Here is a 20,739-nt window from a genome sequence, read left to right as displayed (position 1 = left end):
AGTCAGCATATCTTCCATTCCTTAACCCAACACTTTGAAAATACCCTTCCCTATGTAAAAGGTCTAAAAGGCATAGTTTTTTTACATCTTTTGAGTAGGAAAAGCTCTCCCTTGCTTTGTGTTATTTCTACTTGCTTCCTATAAAGCAAACTCCCTGAGTTGTATTTATTTAATTTTATTCATTTTCATTCTGGTTCCTCTCACCATGAGAGGGTGGCTTGGATTTTCATAGTGTTGTCCATATTATTTCCATTTTCTGCACAATGCCATCCATAATACAAGAAACATCTCTTTAGACTGATAGTGGCCCAGCTGATTTTTGTTGTACCAATTATGTCCATAGTATTAATGTAGATGATGCTGGTAAATATATGAAGAATCTGGATAGAACTTCTTGGGTGGTTTATTCTTATAAAGTAGCAAATTGGAAACAAATGCTGGGGATTTTTTTCTATTGATTTTTTAAAGTTTTAGTTTGTTCTGGAACCTAATACCATGTTGTTGTTCTATTGTGTACTACCTTGCTCATGGATATGCTTTCTGGTTCTCTTTTGTAGTACATTGTTACATGTTCTGGGCCCTAAATACAGTCAACCTTTGGCTTTACCTTTGGCAAGCCTTTGTTTTCATGTAGTATTTCTTTTCTTGAAAGATGATTCAATGCCTGCCATCCTTTGTAATCGTGGAATAGGCCAGAGTATGAAATTATGTATAGTCACTTTAATTTGTTTGGCCTGAATTTGGAGATGAGAACATGTTAGCATTTTTATGCTTGTCAAAAGAAATATTTTACAATCTTACCCTCTTCCTGACTTAATATTTTCTGCTGAAAAAGAGTTTAATGAAACACTTGCTTTCTTGGTTGGTTAGAACTGGACTTGTTGGAACAGCTGGCTGGCTCAGTTGGTGGAGCCAGTGACTCTTGATCTCAGGGCTGTGAGTTCAGTTCCAGCCCCATGTAGGGTGTAGAAATTACCTAAAAATAAAATCATTAAAAAAAAGGAACTGGACTGTTAAATGGTCTTTCATATGTTGTAGGGAATCTGTTGGAGAGTATGTCCCATCAGTTTTAGCACAAATTCAGTATAGAATCATAGTCCTCATTTTCAAAAAGTTTCTCTAGCCATTCAACCTTAATCAGCAGCTGTCCAAGTTCATTCTGGTTGATAACATTAACTCTTTTGTGAATGTAAATAACAATGCATTCTGTTTTTTTTTTTTTTTTTTTTTTTTTTTTTATCATTCTCTAAACCTGAGGCAAAGACCAATGCATTTCAGAACTTTGGGAGCCAGTTTATGATACCAGAAAAACCATTTTGCCATGTTGTGTGGTAGCTGTTCAAAATTTTGCTCAGGGTGACTACATGTGTAAAATGGTAAATTTTAGTTTGTCACTGCACCAGTCTACTTTCTTAGAAGAATATCTGTGTTTAGTTACACGTAACCTTGAAGATGTGAGCTATTGCTGTTACTAGAAAGTAGTTCTGAGACTTGAATGGAAATATTATGAGCATCTTTCCTCCACATGGTCTAACCCTTCCAGGCTGGGTCTTCCTGTGTATCAAAAGAATGTTTCTAAGGTGGCCATTTTTTAGACTGAACTTTTGGAAAACTAGCATTTTCTTTCGGCACATAAGAAATAATCAGGGGGATCCCTGGGTGGCGCAGCGGTTTAGCGCCTGCCTTTGGCCCAGGGCGTGATCCTGGAGACCCGGGATCGAGTCCCACGTCGGGCTCCCTGTGCATGGAGCCTGCTTCTCCCTCTGCCTGTGTCTCTGCCTCTCTCTCTCTCTCTCTGTGTGACTATCATAAATAAATAAATTTTTTTTAAAAAAAGAAGAAATAATCAGTAAACATAGTGTATTGATAGTCAAAGTAAGTACCAGCATCACAGTGTTAATGATGTTCCCCTGAAGACAAGATATCTCAAAAATCCTCAAATTTGTCATCACATCCGCCCCCTCTGCTTCTTTCTAGAATAAGGATCCCACCCACAACAGTTTTCCTATGGCCATGCTTTTATGTCATTTCTGTTTGTTCCTTTAAACAAAAGTACCTACAATGGTAGTAAGGAAAACCGAGGTAAAACCCTATAGAGTTACAAAAGGTCTAGATAAGAGCAGAATTGTAGTTGTTATTAATAAGACATGAATTTCAAAGTCAGCTAGAGGCTCAACCAGCCATAAAGATATAATACATTTATATGAGAGGAATGTATATCTTTTCTGTATAAAATTGCAGACCTCTTACCACTAAAACATGAAATGTGTAAAGCTAAATTGTGTACTTCTTATCAAAGCTTACCTGTAGTTCAATAATGAAAATAGATGTTTTGAAAGAATCATCAAATGTCATAAGTAATCTTAATGATTTTACAATTTCCTGTATGGATACAGCTGAAAGTGCCCATGGCAGACAAACCTGGTAACACAGTGAATTTCCGGAAGCTGCTACTGAACCGTTGCCAGAAGGAGTTTGAAAAAGATAAAGCAGATGATGATGTCTTTGAGAAGAAGCAGAAAGAGCTCGAAGCTGCCAGTGCTGTGAGTATTTTCACAAAAAGGGAGCGTGCTTGTCCTCTCTTTGTGTTATTGAATAGAATTTTCATGAAGCCTGTTATCTCTTCCTGCTACTTCAGTAGATGCCTGTGGCCTTTTTTTCATGTGGAAACATTATATTGAAGTTTAGAGGAATGCTTTATTCCTTTTAGTGCCACCTGTTACAGCCACTCAACCTTCTAAGATAGGAATTCAGAGCCCAGATTTCAGAGAGGTCATTGAGTTCCAGAAATTTCCTGAAAAAAATGCAAAGTTTTGGGTGTAGCTCAGTTTTCTGAGGAGAAGATCTGCAGTTGCTATCAGACTCTCAGTGTACCCATGCCTCCCACAAAGGGATAAGACTGTGAGTCAGAGTGTATATTCTTAGCCTCTCCTGTGGAATATGGTTGTCTTCATCAAGCTCCTATTACTCTTCCATACACAACAGCCAGAGGAGAAGACAAGGCTTCATGATGAACTAGAAGAAGCTAAGGACAAAGCCCGGCGGAGATCCATTGGTAACATCAAGTTTATTGGGGAACTCTTCAAACTCAAGATGCTGACAGAAGCCATCATGCATGACTGCGTGGTGAAGCTGCTGAAGAACCATGATGAGGAGTCCCTGGAGTGCCTGTGCCGCCTACTCACCACCATTGGCAGAGACCTGGACTTCGAGAAGGCAAAGGTGAGCACCCTGGTCTCAGAAGCACCCAGCATGGCCTCTGTCAGTTGCAGAAAAACTAGAACCATTAACAAGAGTATACCATGTCACCCTGGCAGTCTAGGCTGCTACTTTGTCTTCTTTTGCCCTTTTTTTTTTTTAAGATTTTATTTATTTATTCATGAGAGACAGAGAGAGAGAGGGAGAGAGGCAGAGGCAGAGGGAGAAGCAGGCTCCATGCAGGGAGCCCGACATGGGACTTGATCCCCGGTCTCCAGGATCATGCCCTGGGTTGAAGGCGGCACTAAACTGCTGAGCCACCCAGACTGCCCTTCTTTTGCCCTTTTCATTATCAGTGTTTGGCCACTGAGCTCCGTACCATCTCTCCATCATGGTCAGAAGTGAAGAAGGTCCCAAATGATATAAAGGCCAATTTATGAATTGTTCGGGTTATATGTCACTTGTCCTTTCTCTGCGTGACCATTTCACAGATCATTTGCATGTATAGCAAATGGCAGAAATAAGAGAATAGAATAGCTATTGTGGGTCAGGACTGAGGTGATATTGAAGTGAATATCCAGTAGTTTTCTTAAGTTTATGCCTGAATTAAGCACAGGGCTATCTAACCATAATTTTAAAAAATCATTAACAGTATTATGTCTCAAATATAACATGGTGCTCTCCAAGTAAAGGGTAGGAAAATTAGAAATGCTTCAAAGAAATATCAGATGTTTCATAAAATCTGAATCAGCTGGGATTGTCTGTAGCAAAAAAATCCAAATATCAGCGGCTTATGCAAGACTTAGGTTTATTTCTTACTCATGTAAATCAACTTCATACAGAAGTGAGAAGTCTGAGGCTGGTCTCGTGGCTCAGAGATGATAATTGGTCCAGTTCCTCCAGCTTAACTTTCTGTCATCCCCAAGGTATAACCCTTGTCCTTACCATTCTCAGCAGAGAAGATTGGAAAGGGGCAAAGGACACAGCCACCTCTCTCTTAAGGAAGGTTCCAGGGGCTGCAGCATGTCACTTCCATTTATATTGTTTACCTGTGATTAGTCACATGACTACAGCCCTTGGAATACATAACCTTTATTTTGGGCATGATATGCTCAATTAAAAATTCTACCTCATTATCATTTGAATATAAGTTGTATTCCTAAGCCATTTAAAACTTCTATATTGTAAACTTACACTCAAATTCCTCAGGCAGGATTACAGAATGATTTTGTCTCTTGTAGCCACGTATGGACCAGTATTTTAATCAGATGGAGAAAATTGTGAAAGAAAGAAAAACCTCATCTAGGATTCGATTCATGCTTCAGGATGTAATAGACCTAAGGCTGGTAAGTAGAAAAATGTAAGGCAACTACTCTAGTCTCTTTTAAGGAATTGGGTTGGAGGGGATATCCTAGTATGTACATGTGTAAAAAATGCTACAGGAATGAATTCTGGAAATGCATTGATGCACTTCCATGACAGAGCTGTGTGAAAGGATACAAAGGTAGTATACCTACCTGCCTATTACATTTCTTCTCTCTACACTCATCAAACCACATGGCATTTTTGAAATCAGCCATTCTGAATTCAAACTGTGATCACTTAAATTTAGTTTTAGGGTGCTAAATCATCAGGAGTCCTCATCTTCAAAATGATTATATTTAACTTCTCTGAGTCTTACATTTTTATCTCTAAAGTGGGGATGTTGCCTACCTTGCACATATGTTGCAAAGCTTCAATGAGGTGATTAGGTAAAGTGCCCACCTCATAGGAAATGTTGGTGTTTTGTCTCTTATTTTTATTCCTGTACATTCTCCTCTTCTGCTGTTGCTGCTTCCCATTTTTCATATACATACAGTATTTACCACTATCACCTCTTTTCTTTCTTCTTATTTTAAGTCCTATAGGGTATACTGCAGCTGATCCTAGAGAAAGAGAATGCAGGCCATATTTCTTCCCTGCCCTATATCTAGACCAGATAACACTGATGGTGATTCTTTATCTTACTAAAGGTTAAATGTGACCTCAGGATTCTTCTTATTACCAAAGCCACTACCAGATGATCAGAATTTGTGTGTTAATAACTATTTGCCATCCTTGCCTCTAACAAATGTAAAACTTCTTCACCCATGCCCTCAATTACTTGTACCTATATCAGGTGTTGGAATTATGGCTGGAAAATAAAGGGAGAAGAATAAATATGATTAAACAACTTGTCTTGTTCTTAATAGTATAGGGCAGAAAGTGGCTCTTTGTGCAGGGTATCAGAACCATGATATATGAGGAATGAAAAATGCTAGTCATCCTTGATTTAGAGCCTCCATGGAATGTGATTTGAATTAGGTATCAATAACCCAGATTAAGGCAAGATGAAAAAACCCTGAGGTTTCTTGATTCCTTTTCTGACTCCTCACAAATATAGAAGATAATGTTTCAAAAATACATTTGGATCCATTTTTCACTCTTTTTATTCATTGGCTATTAGAATACTCAGCATATAGTAGTTCACGTTGATTGAGACTAATTTCTTTTCTTTTAAGATTTATTTATTTGAGACAATGAGAGCATGCAGGGAGTGAAAGGCAGAGGTAGAAGAAAAGAGAGAATCTCAAGCAGACTACACGCTGAACACAGAACCTAATGTGGGGCTCAGTCTCACGACCCCAAGATCATGACCTAAGCTAAAATCAAGAGTCTCATGCTTAACTGAGCCACCCAGGCACCGAGACTGGTTTAATTCTCTCTCACCCGAAAAATGCACATAGTGCCATCTCTTAAGATGAAAAACTGCTATACTACAGATTTTAAAGTTCTTTTACACTTTTCCAGCAGTGAGAAGTGTGAAATAGATTTTCAGATTTTTGTCATGTTCATTTTTTGTTTTCTGGCTAATAATGTTGTTTTCTCCTTTTATAGTGCAATTGGGTATCTCGAAGAGCAGATCAAGGGCCTAAAACTATTGAACAGATTCACAAAGAGGCTAAAATAGAAGAACAAGAAGAACAAAGGAAGGTCCAGCAGCTCATGACCAAAGAGAAGAGAAGAACAGGTGAGGAGTGGAGTCCACTGGGATGTCAGGGAAACTAGAGAGATGAGGGGCAGATGTTTTAGAATTCTTCGTTTAGATCTGAAATGACCTCAGAAAGAATAAACCCAAGAATAGAGTGGTAATTGGTAAGTGAAGCACTGTCAACCTAGAGCCTGGTTTTTAAGTAAAAGCCACGAATGCAGAACTCAATATGGTTTGAATACATTATGGTCAGTAATCAACAAGACTTTACTCAGTATATTCTGTATACCCAGTATTGCTGAGGGATATGAAAAGAAGTGGAATATACAGTTTCTTTTCTCTGAAAGCTTATAGTTTTTCTGGGAAGGCAAAACTAATAAGGGAATATTTTTCAAATAAATAGAAGATAATACCAATTATGAAATGTAATCTCAATTAAGTTTTAGGGACCCCTGGGTGGCTTTGGCTCAGGGAATGATCCTGGATCCAGGGATTGAGTCCCGCATTGGGCTTCCTATGAAGAGCCTAATTCTCCCTCTGTCTGTGTCTCTGCCTCTCTCTCTGTGTCTCTCAGGAATAAATAAATATCTTAAGAAAAAAAAAAAAGTTTTAAAACTCAGAGGAAAAATAAATAAATAAAACTCAGAGGAGAAGAAGGAAAGCTAGAAGAGATCTTTATTTGAGAAAGGCACCTTTGAGCTGGGTCCTGGTGGATGGTAAATATTTGGAAGGAAATGAGTAATTTTAGTCATGAAATTAAAATATGTATGTAAAGAGGCAAAGAGAAGCCTGATTGGAGCAAAATTTAAGTATTCACAATCAATGGGAAAATGTTTGTTTGGAAGAATGGAGCCAGATTAAGAACTTTTGACTTGATAGATGGTTGACATTAAGAAGCGATCTTAAGGGATCCCTGGGTGGCACAGCGGTTTAGCGCCTGCCTTTGGCCCAGGGCGCACTCCTGGAGACCCGGGATCGAATCCCACATCGGGCTCTTGGTGCATGGAGCCTGCTTCTCCCTCTGCCTGTGTCTCTGCCTCTCTCTCTCTGTGTGTGACTATCATAAATAAATAAAAAATTTAAAAAAAAAAAGAAGCGATCTTAAGATCTTAAGTTTTCGAACAAAAGGTTAATGTCATGGTAGCAGTATGTAAATAAAACAGGCCTATGTGTTTTAAATGATGAATAAAAGGGGTACACAACTCAGAAATGTTACTGTTGCTGAAATCACGGTAACAATAATTATAAAAGGAAGAAATGGGGGAAAATATGAAAGGTGAAATAGAAGGCATTTTATACCTGAGAAAATAGAAAGTTCATGGACTAAATTTAAGAACAATGGACAAGGAAACCTTTTCTCAGCAGGGAAATGATCATTCTTCTCATAAGCCTTTATTTTGAGGTGGCAGGAGGGCATCCAAATAGGACCACTCATTTGTCCACTGTGCTGTTACGTGAGCATTGTAGTTACTGGGTCATGTAAGTGTAATGGTTGAGAGCATAGACTCTGGAGCAAACTATCTGGTTTTAAACTTTAGCTCTCCTAGCTGTATGACCTTTCACAAGTCACTTAATATGTAAAATGGATTTAATCACTGTTTCTAGGATTTGTGTGAGGATGAAGTGAGGAAAATAATATGTAAAGTGTTCAGCTTAGCAACTGGCACTTGATACTCAATAACCACGTAGCTATTATTTATCACAGACAGTAGAGCTCATAGTGAAGTTATAAGAAATGAATCCTCCATGAAAGAAAGTGTACTTAAGTTTCATGGGACACCATACTTCCTCACCTTCTTCACTCTAGTACTTAGCATAGTGCCTTTCACATAATGACTTCTATTTATTTTTGAACTAGATTGAAAGCCCAATCCATGGAAAATGTCCACAGAAGATGTCTTTTCTAATAAAAGAAAAGAACTCTTGGAAAAGTGACAGATAAAAAACAAGTGCAGAGGAAGGAGCACTAGGATATAAGAAACAGGAAACAAGTTTGTTCATGATCAATAATGTCAGCAAAAAGAGTGTCATGTGATTTGAGGATCAGAAAAAATTTGGATAGATAATTTGGTCTTTCATTCAGCAAATATTAAGTGCCCATTACTTAATAGGAGAGGCAAAACCCCTTCCTTCATGCAGCTTCCATCATACCAGGGGGACAGAAAAAAAATGCTCATATGAAATACGTAATTTTGTCAGATCACTTTGTTCTAGAAAAAAAGATAAAACAGAGAGGAATATGAGTGGTGCCAGGTTTGGTGGGTAAAGGTACAATTTTAAATAGGGTGGTTGGAGTGCCGATTAAAGCTGGAATTTGAGTGAACACCTAAAGTAAATATGAAAGAATTAAGCCTTGGTGGATATCTGGGGAAAGGTTTTTAGGCAAAAGGAATAGTAAGTAAAAGGCCCTGAAGTAGCATTTTCAGGGAATCACAAGGAGGCCAGTGTGGCTGGAGCAAAGAGCATTGGAAGATGGGGTTTGAAAGACTCCAGTAATCAGTAATCAGGGGGCCTGATTACTCAGACTTTGTAGGCCATTTAGAAGGAATCTGTTTTCTTGTCTGAGTGAGATGGAGAGATTAACAGGAATGTTTTGAATAGAGAAGTGACAGGACCTGACTCATGCTTAATTAGAGTCCTGCTGGCCACCATGATGCAAATAGTTGATGGTGGAAGCAGTTGAGTTAATGAAGATGTTTTTGTACATCTTTGTACATCATTTGCACATCAATGAAATGTTGCTAGAGAAAACCAAAACAATGGTGTTGGTAATAATAAGATGAGCTAAATGCTGAATATATTGTAAAGGTTGAACTGACAAGATGTGCTGGCAAATCGGGTGCCAATGTGAGAGAAGTAGGAATCGGGTTTCTACCTGAGCAGCTGATAGGTTGGAGAAGCAGGCTTTAGGGGAATGATGGAAGTATATGTATCATTTGACACCATTAGGCGAAATAAACCTTAATGATTTCCAGCTGATTTCTCCTGAAATTCTAATCATGAGCTATAAACACTAGAATGGGCCCTCCTGTGTCTAGCACTGAATCTCTATTCATTAGGTTCAGTTTCTCCTAGGTCAGTGTGTCTCATGGTATTCCTATGTGATATTTTCGTGTCATCCTGGGCATTAAAAAGACTTTCAGCAGTGCTTTACAATCTCTTTTGTCCTTTTCTTTGATTTTGATTGGAGCTGCTGAGTTGAAAATTCTGTTTACTCTTTTTTTTATATATATAAATTTATTTTTTAATGGTGTTCAATTTGCCAACATATAGAATTACACCCAGTGCTCATCCCATCAAGTGCCCCCCTCAGTGCCCATCACCCAGTCACCCCCACCCCCTGCCCACCTCCCCTTCCACCACCCCTAGTTAATTTCCCAGAGTTAGGAGTCTTTCATGTTCTGTCTCCCTTTCTGATATTTCCCACTCATTTTTTCTCCTTTCCCCTTTATTCCCTTTCAGTATTTTTTATATTCCCCAAATGAATGAGACCATATAATGTTTGTCCTCTGATTGACTTATTTCACTCAGCATAATACCCTCCAGTTCCATCCACGTCGAAGCAAATGGTGGGTATTTGTCGTTTCTAATGGCTGAGTAATATTCCATTGTATACGTAAACCACATCTTCTTTATCCATTCATCTTTCGATGGACACCGAGGCTCCTTCCACAGTTTGGCTATTGTGGACATTGCTGCTATAAACATCGGGGTGCAGGTGTCCCGGCATTTCATTGCATCTGTATCTTCGGGGTAAATCCCCAGCAGTGCTATTGCTGGGTCATAGGTCAGATCTATTTTTAACTCTTTGAGGAACCTCCACACAGTTTTCCAGAGTGGCTGCACCAGTTCACATTCCCACCAACAGTGTAGGAGGGTTCCCCTTTCTCCACATCCTCTCCAACATTTGTGGTTTCCTGCTTTGTTAATTTTCCCCATTCTCACTGGTGTGAGGTGGTATCTTACTGTGGTTTTGATTTGTATTTCCCTGATGGCAAGTGATGCAGAGCATTTTCTCTTGTGCTTGTTGGCCATGTCCATGTCTTCCTCTGAGAGATTTCTGTTCGTGTCTTTTGCCCATTTCATGATCGGATTATTTGTTTCTTTGCTGTTGAGTTTAATAAGTTCTTTATAGATCTTGGAAACTAGCCCTTTATCTGTTACGTCATTTGCAAATATCTTCTCCCATTCTGTAGGTTGTCTTTTAGTTTTGTTGACTGTATCTTTTGCTGTGCAAAAGCTTCTTAACTTGATGAAGTCCCAATAGTTCATTTTTGCTTTTGTTTCTCTACTGCTTACTTTTTGACTGCCAAACTGATTTGAGGTATATGATAGAGTGGCTTGCTCTATTCTCCCTGCAGGTGTCCAGAGAGTGGATGAAGGTGGATGGAACACTGTACAAGGTGCCAAGAATAGTCGGGTACTAGACCCCTCAAAATTCCTTAAAATTACTAAGGTGAGTATGACATTTAAAACACAACTTAAAACAGCTTGATAATGTAACTCTCAAAATTATTTCTTGCTCACATAAAATAGCCATATGGCAGATTTTATAGAGGAGTGGTTTTTTTTTAGTGCAGATGCTTTTCTGCCTGTCAGTATTTTTTTTTTAAGATTTTATTTATTTATTCATGAGAATGCACAGAGAGGAGAGAGAGAGAGAGAGAGGCAGAGACACAGGCAGAGGGAGAAGCAGGCTTCATGCAGGGAGCCTGACGTGGGACTTGATCCAGGGTCTCCAGGATCACACCCTGGGCTGCAGGCGGCGCTAAACCGCTGAGCCACCGGGGCTGCCCTGCACGTCAGTATTGATCCCTGTTTTCTTATATAATTGTCCTGGTGTTAATCCTTTTCATTTCTTAAAGGACTTACTAAGCGGGAAGTGACTAGTTTAATTCTTAAAGTTATAAGATGCTTGCTATAAGAAAAATGATAATGAAGATGCTTCAAAAGTTATAAATTATAAGCTTTACACAATATAGCCTTAGCCTTAAGGAAAAAAAAAAAAACAGCTACCTATTTAAGCCTAACTTGAAAGGAATCAATGGTTTGCCATTTCCAAGGCCTAAAAGAAAGCACAGAGGACCTACTACTAGAAATCATTCTGTGTTGAAGATTTAATACATTCTACCTTCCTCTCTCTTGAGAATCCATTGGCAGTAAGAGGAAAGAGGTTTCTCTTAGCAGACATTTTCAGCAAAAGTTGATCACTGTCCATCAGATGAAGAACCTGGAGAACAGAGAAAGTGGCATTATCTTTTGTAAAAGTGGAAACCTCTACAGCCAATGGGTTTTACCAATCATTTGCAAGTCTAGTTTGATCCTTACTTTGTAAAACAACTTTCCATGGTTCTGAAAATTGGCTGCCTGCCAGTAGGATACTAAAGTCAATCTAAAGCTACTGTGGAGGGATGCCTGGGTGGCTCAGCAGTTGAGCGTCTGCCTTTGGGTCATCGGACTTCCTGCATGTAGCCTGCTTCTCTCTCTGCCTACGTCTCTGCCTCTCTCTCTCTGTCCTCATGAATAAATAAATAAAATCTTGAAAAAAAATAAAGCTACTGTGGAAACATCAAATGAAAGAAGAGAACTGACAGAAAAAGACTAAGAAAATTGGATGAAGGGATCCCTGGGTGGCGCAGCGGTTTGGCGCCTGCCTTTGTCCCAGGGCGCGATCCTGGAGACCCGGGATCGAATCCCACGTCGGGCTCCCAGTGCATGGAGCCTGCTTCTCCCTCTGCCTGTGTCTCTGCCTCTCTCTCTGTGACTATCATAAATAAATAAAAATTAAAAAAAAAAAAACTCCAAAAAAAAAAAGAAAAGAAAATTGGATGAAGATGGGCTATGTCATTTTTGTCTTCATTTCAAAGTATTGCTTCAGGATAGTACATTAAGTCTCTAGATTGCTCTTGATTTTAATTAAATAGGATCCTGTTCTCAAAGATTCTTGTCCATTCGCTGGTTATTGATGTCTCCGTGCAGAGATTCCATTGCTGAATACAGCAATGATTCCCATCCACTCCTGTTTCTAGCAAGAGACTATTTTAACCAAAATCTTAAGAGAATTCATATATCAACCCAACATCTTTGAAAATTACATCAGTACTTAATAATAATATTATCTGTGTTTTTAAATATTGTTTCAATTCATGGATGCTATAAAAAACAATAGTGCTGGTAAAACTACAACATTATTAATATTTTGAAAGTTTGTTAATTTTTAATAAATTTTGTGTGTAGGTACTCTACTCAAATACCTTAGGAAAAAAAATACCCTAAAAATATTTCAAAACCATTTAAAAAATAGATTGTTAATTGGGAGAGATTTATGTGAAAGCATGTGGTGGAGCAAGGCAGCACTATTAGAATTTATGAACACTTTTATTACCAAGAGCTACATTTCAGCTTACTGTGGTTTGTGTTTTCTAATGACTACATTATTATAATTCTGTTCACCTGTGGTGAAGTTGTGTTTGGGGATTAAACCCTAGAGAGGCATCTTCACTTCCTAATATTCTATGTTCACTTTTTTCTTATTCCCCTGTATTGAACACTTCCATTCCACTTTTTCATCTTTAGCCCTCACCCTGTTAAGCTTTACTGAAATACAAAATCTTTGTCCTGTCTGACCTATTTTCTGACAGTAATGTGAAGAGATTTAAGGGATTAATTTTGTAACATACAAGATTTTTCACTGGCATTACTAAACAGGAGAAATTACCAAAAACTGCTTATATTTAGTTAAATGCTACACCTTCTTAGGGGACCTGAATGCATTCTCCAGACAAGTGGTTCCAAACTGTTTTGTGGATGCTGGATTCCAACAAAGTAGTGCAGGTACCACCAGAATCCCATGTGAATGTGAATAGCTCCATTTTATGTTTCTTAAATTATTCCAAGCACTCTTTTGTTGCTAAAGTTAGTTTTTACTACACCAAAGGGAAAAAGAAGATAAAACATTCTAGGAGCTCCTGGGGGATGTCAGTCAATTGAGCAACAGATTCTTGATTTTAGGTCAGGTCAAGATCTCAGGGTCATGAGATGGCTTTGGGCTCTTTGCTCAGTGAGGAGTCTGCTTGAGATTCTCTCCTCCCTCTGCCCCTCTCCACCACTCTCGTATGCACTCTCTGTCTCTTTCTAAAATAAATAAATTTTTATGAAAAAGGAAAATAAACCATTCTAGAATTTTCCTATAATTGGTTTGTGGTCACTTACTTACAGCCCACAATTGATGAGAAAATTCAGCTGGTACCTAAAGCACAGCTGGGCAGTTGGGGAAAGGGCAGCAGTGGTGGAGCAAAGGCAAGTGAGACTGGTAAGTATGAAGTGTCCCTTCTTGGGTACTTGGATGTGGTCTATCACTATTCATTTAATAATGAGTTTAGGGAAAGATCTATAGTCAAAGCATGTGCAAACTTACTGGTGTCCCTCACTATGGTATTTTAAATATTTATAATTTTTTTTTGTTCAGTTAGGCTGTTTAATACTTTAATCTCTTATGCTCCTTTGTTAAAGTTGATGTTCACAAATTCCATATGATAAGAGAAATTACTAATAACCCAAGTGAAAAAGAAAACTCACTTTGCTAAAAAAAGAATTGTAAAGGGGAGTTGTAAAAGAGAGTGAAATATTTTTCAAAATCTTTATCAAAAGTCAGATTTTGAGAGATTTGACCTTAGGACTCAAATGTTTAGACCACTACAAACACATCTTTTTAAAGCTAAGAAAGTCCAATGGAAAGTAAAAAACTTCAATGTTAGGCTCCTTTCCATATTTCCCTTCTATTAAGTAATTTTGACCTTTGATTCTTTAAAAAACTTGTGTTATGCATTTAAGCCCACATGCATAATTTTACTTAATATAAATACATAGGATTTATATTAGTTAACTTCTATAAGTGAAATATTTTGTTTTGTTTTTGCTTGCCTCCCTCCTTCCCTAAGACTCCTACCCCCCATCACTACCTAACATAAGTAATTGTTTTTAGAGCAGGAAATGGTTGTGATGTACAAAGATTTCTAAGTTTGGGGATTTTTTTTTTTACAAATTCCTTATTTTATTATTATTTAAATTTAATTAATTAACATATAGTGTGTTTTCAGTTTCAGAGGTAGAGTTTAGTGATTTATCAGCTGCATATAACCCCCAGTGCTCCTCAGGTACGCTCCTTAATGCCCATCATCCAATTACCCCATCCCTCAGACAGACAAATTCCTTCTAACATTATACTTCTTAGAGTATGGTCTGTGAACCAGGAGATTGACATCACCTTGTTAGGATTGTTAGAAATACATAGTCTCCACAAGCCACCTTCTTCCCTAGGGAGGCAGATGAATTAGAAGCTGCATTTTAAGGGCACCTGGGTGACCTAGTTGGTTAAGCGTCTGCCTTGGCTCAGGTTGTGATCCCTGGAATCCTGGGATGGAGCCCTGCATCCAGCTCCTTGCACAGCCGGGAGTTACTGCTCTATCTCCCTCTGTTCCTCCCACCGCTCATGCTGTCACTTGCTGTTCTCTCCATCTCTCAAATAAATAAAATCTTTAAAAATAAAAAAAGAGAGGCAGCTGCATTTTAGTCATGTGATTTGTATTTTTTTTTTTTCTCAATTCTCAACACCTATAGATGCCTTACGGTCAAGTGCTTCCAGTTTAAACAGATTCTCTGCTTTGCAACCTCCAGCACCTTCAGGGTCTACATCATCTACGCCTTTAGAGTTTGATTCCCGACGGACCTTAACCAGGTGAGAAGCCCACTCTTATATTAACACAGGACCGACCTACCTGTTGATGTCTGTTCTCTATCATTCTCTCTCTCTCTCTTTCATACACACACACACACACACAGAGACTATGATGATCATCTCTATGATGTGGATAGCTTTTATTCCTAAGATTGATTTTCTTTTTCTTTTCCTCCCTTGATCTTCACATTCTGTGCTTTCTAAGATAAGAATATAACTGGGTGAGGTAGAAATGTTTGGGATAGGGTAGAAAGGAAGAGCAAGTTACCTGGCAAGTTTCTAATGGTTTGTTCCTTAAGAAACCAGACCTACCCAAACACCCTGGGAGGCTGGTGGAGGGCTCTCTAAACTAATGCCTCAGGATGCTCTAGATTAACCTAACACTGTGAAGCACATGGATTTATTTTTTTAAAGACTTTATTTATTTATTCATGAGAGACATAGAAAGAGGCTGAGACACAGACAAAGGGAGAAACAGGCTCCGTGCAGGGAGCCCAATGTGGGACTCGATCCCCGGTCTCCAGGATCACACCCCGGGCTGAAGGAGGTGCTAAACCGCTGGGCCACCAGGGCTGACCTGTGAAGCACATGAATTAAAGGGCATGACAGCCTACCCATGTTCTTTTGTCACACTCTTCAAGTTATATTTGATGCTCTCTTTTGTTTCTCACTATTCTGTGTGTTGTACTGTCTACTTTCATTTTTATAGGATTGATACAGTGAAGTGCTCCGTTGGTTGGTTTACAGAAAATGGATAAGAACTGTAGAATAATGACAGAAAACAACATTTTTTTAAAAGATTTTACTTAAGTAATCTCTGCACCCAGCATAGGGCTCAAACTCATGACCCTGAGTTACACAATCTACCAAGTAAGCCATCCAGACACCCCTCAAAATTTTTGATATTACTGCTTTTAGAGCTAAAGTTGCTTTAAGCTCTCAAACTTTTCTCTTATATTATTGTAATCAGTTTGGCCAGGTAGACTTTCTAAACTATGTTACTTTACCTTTGGCTTCTGCAACAAAATATACTTAGCACAATTCCGCTTTTAATGATGGCTCAGATTGTCATTAAGCATCTTTTGTGCTATTGAGGTATTTGTGGCTCTTTGCCCTGCCATAAATTTCCCCTGATGGCTATGCTCTTTGCGTACTTGTGTATGTACTTTCAGAGGTTAGATCATTATTGTGCCTCTAGTCATTTTCTTTTTTCCCTTTTAATTTGCTGCTCCTGATCTGCTATGGGCCAAGGAACTATTTGCCCAAGTGATTAGAATTGTCTAAAAAAAGAGTAGGGGGACACCTGGGTGGCTCAGGGATTGAGCCTCTGCCTTTGGCCCTTTGGATCCCGGGTTCCCAGGATCAAGTCCCCCATCGGGCTTCCTGCGTGGAGACTGCTTCTCCCTCTGCTTATGTCTCTGCCTCTCTCTCTCTCTCTTTCTCTCTGTATCTCTCATGAAGAAATAAATAAAATAAAATAATTAAAAAAAAAAAAAGAGTAGGGAGGGCAGCCCTGGTGTCGCAGCGGTTTAGCGCCACCTTCAGCCCAGAGCGTGATCCTGGAGACCCGGGATCGAGTCCCATGTCAGGCTCCCTGCATGGAGCCTGCTTCTCCCTCTGGCTGTGTTTCTGCCTCTCTCTCTGTGTCTCTATGAATAAATAAATAAATAATTTTTAAAAAAATCTTAAAAAAACAAAAAAAGTAGTGATATAGGAAGATACTCTCTTAAATAAAATGTATGACTTTGTCCATTCAAGACTACATCTGGGGCACCTGGGTGACCTAGTCAGTTAAGGGTCCAGTTCTTGGTTTCAGCTCAGTTTCATCAGTTTCAGCTCAGGTCATGATCTCAGGGTTGTAGGATTAAACCCCAGTGGGGCTCAGCTTGGAACTCTCTCCCTCTTCCTCTGTCCCTCACCCCTGCACTCTGTCACTCTTTCTCTTTCTAAAATAAATAAATGGGGGATCCCTGGGTGGCTCAGCGGTTTAGCGCCTGCCTTTGGCCCAGGGCACGATCCTGGAGTCCCGGGATCGAGTCCCGTGTTGGGCTCCCAGCATGGAGCCTGCTTCTCCCTCCTCCTGTGTCTCTGCCTCTCTCTCTCTCTCTCTCTCTCTCTCTCTCTCTCTCTCTCTATGTCTATCATAAATAAATAAATAAATCTATAAAATAAAATAAGGATCTTTCTAAAAAAAACTATTTCTACTACTTGGTTCTCAAAGCATTTTACTTATATTTGAAGTTTCTGAATAAATTCAGAAATTGTAATTTGTAAGATAGTGATACCATGTTTGGTATTCTGTCTCACCTTTTTAGCTCATACATTCATCACTGTTTTCTTTATTAAAAATTTTTTTAAACTAAAATAAAGAGTTGTCATTGGCATTTTAACATTTTAAGTAGTATCCCTTTTAACATTTTTGAAAAACGTAAAAGCATGTTTAACGTTCTCTTGGAAGCACTGATTTTACTTATGTAAATACAATTTGAAGTAGAATTGTTGCCTCACACCTTTGAAGTTATGTGTAAAAAATTACCCTGCATACATTTAGAAAGTCTTAGTATTATTTTATAATTTGAATATATAGGGGAATGGGGTGGTCTTTCTTCTGAAAAGTATGTTTTGTCTTTTAAGTCGTGGAAGCATGGGCAGAGAGAAGAATGACAAGCCCCTTCCATCTCCAGCAGCTCGTCCCAATACTTTCATGAGGGGCGGCAGCAGCAAAGACCTGTTGGACAATCATTCTCAAGAAGAGCAACGCAGAGAGATGTTGGAGACCGTGAAACAGCTTACTGGAGGCATGGACATGGAAAGGAACAGTGCTGAGACTGACCGAAACAGGGCTCGAGAGTCAGGTGAGAGACTTGATACATACTGATAGGAGATTTGGGCCTTAAATGTGGAATGGAAAATGCAGAGGAGACCTTGTTACTACATAGATTTCAGAATGTTTGTGATAATAACACACAGGTATCTTAAAAGGTAAAAGACAGCCGTTTAATTTTATAACATTCATTTCCCAGGTTACCCTTTGTTCAACAATTTATAAAGTTTCCTCTTTCTATATTAAATGCGATGGTGATGGGTGCCTCTTGCTGTATAGTAAGCAATCTGAATTTCTTACAAGTTCTTGACATAATCCCTCACTGTGCATTAGAGTGCATGTGCTTTGTAGAGCCCTCAAATATACAGAAATTCTGACATTATTGAGCCACTGCAAGGCAAACCAAAGAGATAATATCAGATCATCTTTTGTTAACTTGATCTTGGTAACATCTGTGGTTTTTGTATATGTTTAGCATGCATATGATTAGAGGACCAACTCAGATAATGCTCTAATAATTACTGTCATGAATGTAACCTATCTGTGTTACTGTTTCATCTGTTAAGTGCGGAGAGTAAGTATACCTCCCCTGTAGAATTATCATGAAGATTAATTGAAAGTTAAAACAGGTAAATACTTAGAACATTATCTGATAAATACAGATTGTTCAAAAGGTACTAGATGCCATGATGATGATGACGACGATAATAAAAATAGTTTACATTTTCTGCATCCTTATAATCTTTATTCTGGTTGTTTATAGTTAAACTGGTTGTTTATAATATTTTTATAGTTTTCAAATTTGTTTCAGTATTTAAATTATGTTTCCTAACTATAGTCTCTAAATGGATTCAGAGACAAATTGAAATGTCTTCTCCCAGCTGTAGACTTCATATCATTTAGCTTTAGGGACATGTGTCTTATCTATGGTAGGTATTTGGGGAACATAACATGACAGACTTGAAAATATCTTATGTGTAGTGAATAATGTAGCGCAGCTGCCCTGTGCATGTTTATTGTCTGGTTCATTCGTTTATTCACCACATGCACACTGACTACCTAGTGACTTGCCGGCACTGGATCTCCACTCTCAGCCTTCAGTCTGCTGGGTCAGGAAGACTTACATAATTCCACAAAAGATATTGTATACAAGTATGAGCTGAGAAAAGTGCTATGAAGCTGAGAAGAGCAGAGTTCTAAGAGTTCTTAACAAAGGAACTATCTAGAATTGACACAGAAAGATATCAGGGAAAGCTTCACTCAGGTTAATGTTTAATGGACTAGTAGGAGTTAAAATAGGTTTACAGGGAAGGATGGGTATGGAGCAGAGAGAAAGAGCATCCCAGTGAGGAGGAGCACCATGAGCAGAATGGTTGGTAATAAGTAGGTAAAAACATGGCATGTTCAAGCAGCTGTCAAAGGCCAATGTGTTTGGAGCTCTGTGCGTGATTGTGCAAGCTTCACATGCTCTTCATTGGGGCAGAGGAGAAGAATCAAAATACAGAAACGAACGAAAAGGCTTTAATTATAAAAGTTTACCATATCTCTATATTCTTTTAGTTGTAGAATATGAAATTACTGGGTATATATCTATGTCACAATAAAATTTCTCTTTTCTGATTATAGGTGCCTTGCCTTATCAAATTTGCATCTATTTTAATGCTTTTGTGGGAAAAATCAATGTAACACATAAATATCGTCAACCATAATCTCATCATTTTAATGATAATTTTTGTCATTTTTATTTTCATGTTTTTTTAACTTTACTAGTAGTGAAACCAGAAATTCCAGCAACATCAACCCCTGCATTGTCAGAATTGGAGATGGAGAGGAAGTCCAAATCTATCATTGATGAATTTCTACACATTAATGATTTTAAGGTAAATGAAATTTCATAAAGAAAGAAAGGAAGAAAGAAAAGAAAAGAAAAGAAAAGAAAGAAAAGAAAAGAAAAGAAAAGAAAAGAAAAGAAAAGAAAAGAAAAGAAAAAAAAAAGAAAAGAAAGCAACAATATTGAAAACCCCATAAGAGACTTAGTAACTTGACTCTGGTCTAAGTCACTTGTCACTAAGACTTAAGAGTTAGTAATCCAAGTCCCACACAGTTTAATTTGAACAACTCTGATGCACTCTTGGCAACTACTCTCTTTTAAATTGATAAAAGAGTTCCCAAGATCAAATGGCAAGAAGGGAGAGTGGCCACCAGTCCATCCCCACAGTGGGATAACCACATTGACTTTGATACTCATGAAGAAAAACCAACACATTATCATTATTAGGCATTGTGTCTATATTGTTGCCTCTCATGACCTTCATAGTCATTTTATCATCATTCTTTTATTAACTCTGAAGTATGGCTGACATGAGTTTTTATTTCTTAAGTAGAAAACTGAGGCACAAAGGAGTAAGCACTGTGTCAGGTTCAGACAGCCTAAGTGAAACATTCAAGACCCAGCTTTGAATCTGCCTTCCTTTACTCCTAGCCTTCTCTTTGATCCTCATTTTAAGATGGTAGTAAATAAGATAAGACATAATGCCCAACTTCATGAGCCCTAAACTCTAGTGGCAGAGACAGATCATAAAGACTTAACAGGGGATCCCGGGTGGCTCAGCAGTTTAGCACCTGCCTTCCGCCCAGGGTGTGATCCTGGAGTCCTGGAATCGAGTCCCACATCAGGCTTCCTGCATGGAGCCTGCTTCTCTCTCTGCCTGTGTCTCTGCCTCTCTCTCTCTCTCCGTGTCTCTAATGAATAAATAAATAAAATCTAAAAAAAAAAAAAAACCTAAACAGATACGTATTTAAATTGTAGTTATAGGGACGCCTTGGTGACTCAGTGGTTGAGCGTCTGTCTCCCTTTGGCTCAGGACGTGATCTCAGAGTCCCGGAATCGAGTCCTACATCAGGCTTCCTGCATGGAGCCTGCTTCTCCCTCTTTCTGTGTCTCTGCCTCTCTCTCTGAGTGTGTGTGTC

The 20,739-nt window shown here is 38.6% G+C and overlaps 1 protein-coding gene across 11 annotated transcripts in view; it reads left to right on the top strand.

Moving 5' to 3' along the window:
- EIF4G3 (eukaryotic translation initiation factor 4 gamma 3) overlaps positions 1–20,739 on the top strand; it is a 335,147-nt gene that overhangs the window by 283,098 nt on the left and 31,310 nt on the right. For all 11 annotated transcript variants that reach the window (XM_055331203.1, XM_055331202.1, XM_055331204.1 and 8 more), the window contains 9 exons: positions 2,397–2,543; positions 2,986–3,222; positions 4,440–4,544; positions 6,115–6,247; positions 10,570–10,664; positions 13,427–13,520; positions 14,828–14,945; positions 17,580–17,800; positions 19,540–19,649. In XM_055331203.1, coding sequence (XP_055187178.1) covers positions 2,397–2,543; positions 2,986–3,222; positions 4,440–4,544; positions 6,115–6,247; positions 10,570–10,664; positions 13,427–13,520; positions 14,828–14,945; positions 17,580–17,800; positions 19,540–19,649 — 1,260 coding nt within the window. The remainder of the gene's footprint in view (positions 1–2,396; positions 2,544–2,985; positions 3,223–4,439; positions 4,545–6,114; positions 6,248–10,569; positions 10,665–13,426; positions 13,521–14,827; positions 14,946–17,579; positions 17,801–19,539; positions 19,650–20,739) is intronic.

The sequence above is a fragment of the Nyctereutes procyonoides genome, unplaced genomic scaffold, assembly GCF_905146905.1.
Source record: "Nyctereutes procyonoides isolate TBG_1078 unplaced genomic scaffold, NYPRO_anot_genome, whole genome shotgun sequence".
Taxonomy (NCBI): Eukaryota; Metazoa; Chordata; class Mammalia; order Carnivora; family Canidae; genus Nyctereutes; species Nyctereutes procyonoides.
The sequence above is the reverse complement of the archived record's forward strand: the minus strand, read 5'-3'. Positions and strand labels throughout refer to the sequence as shown.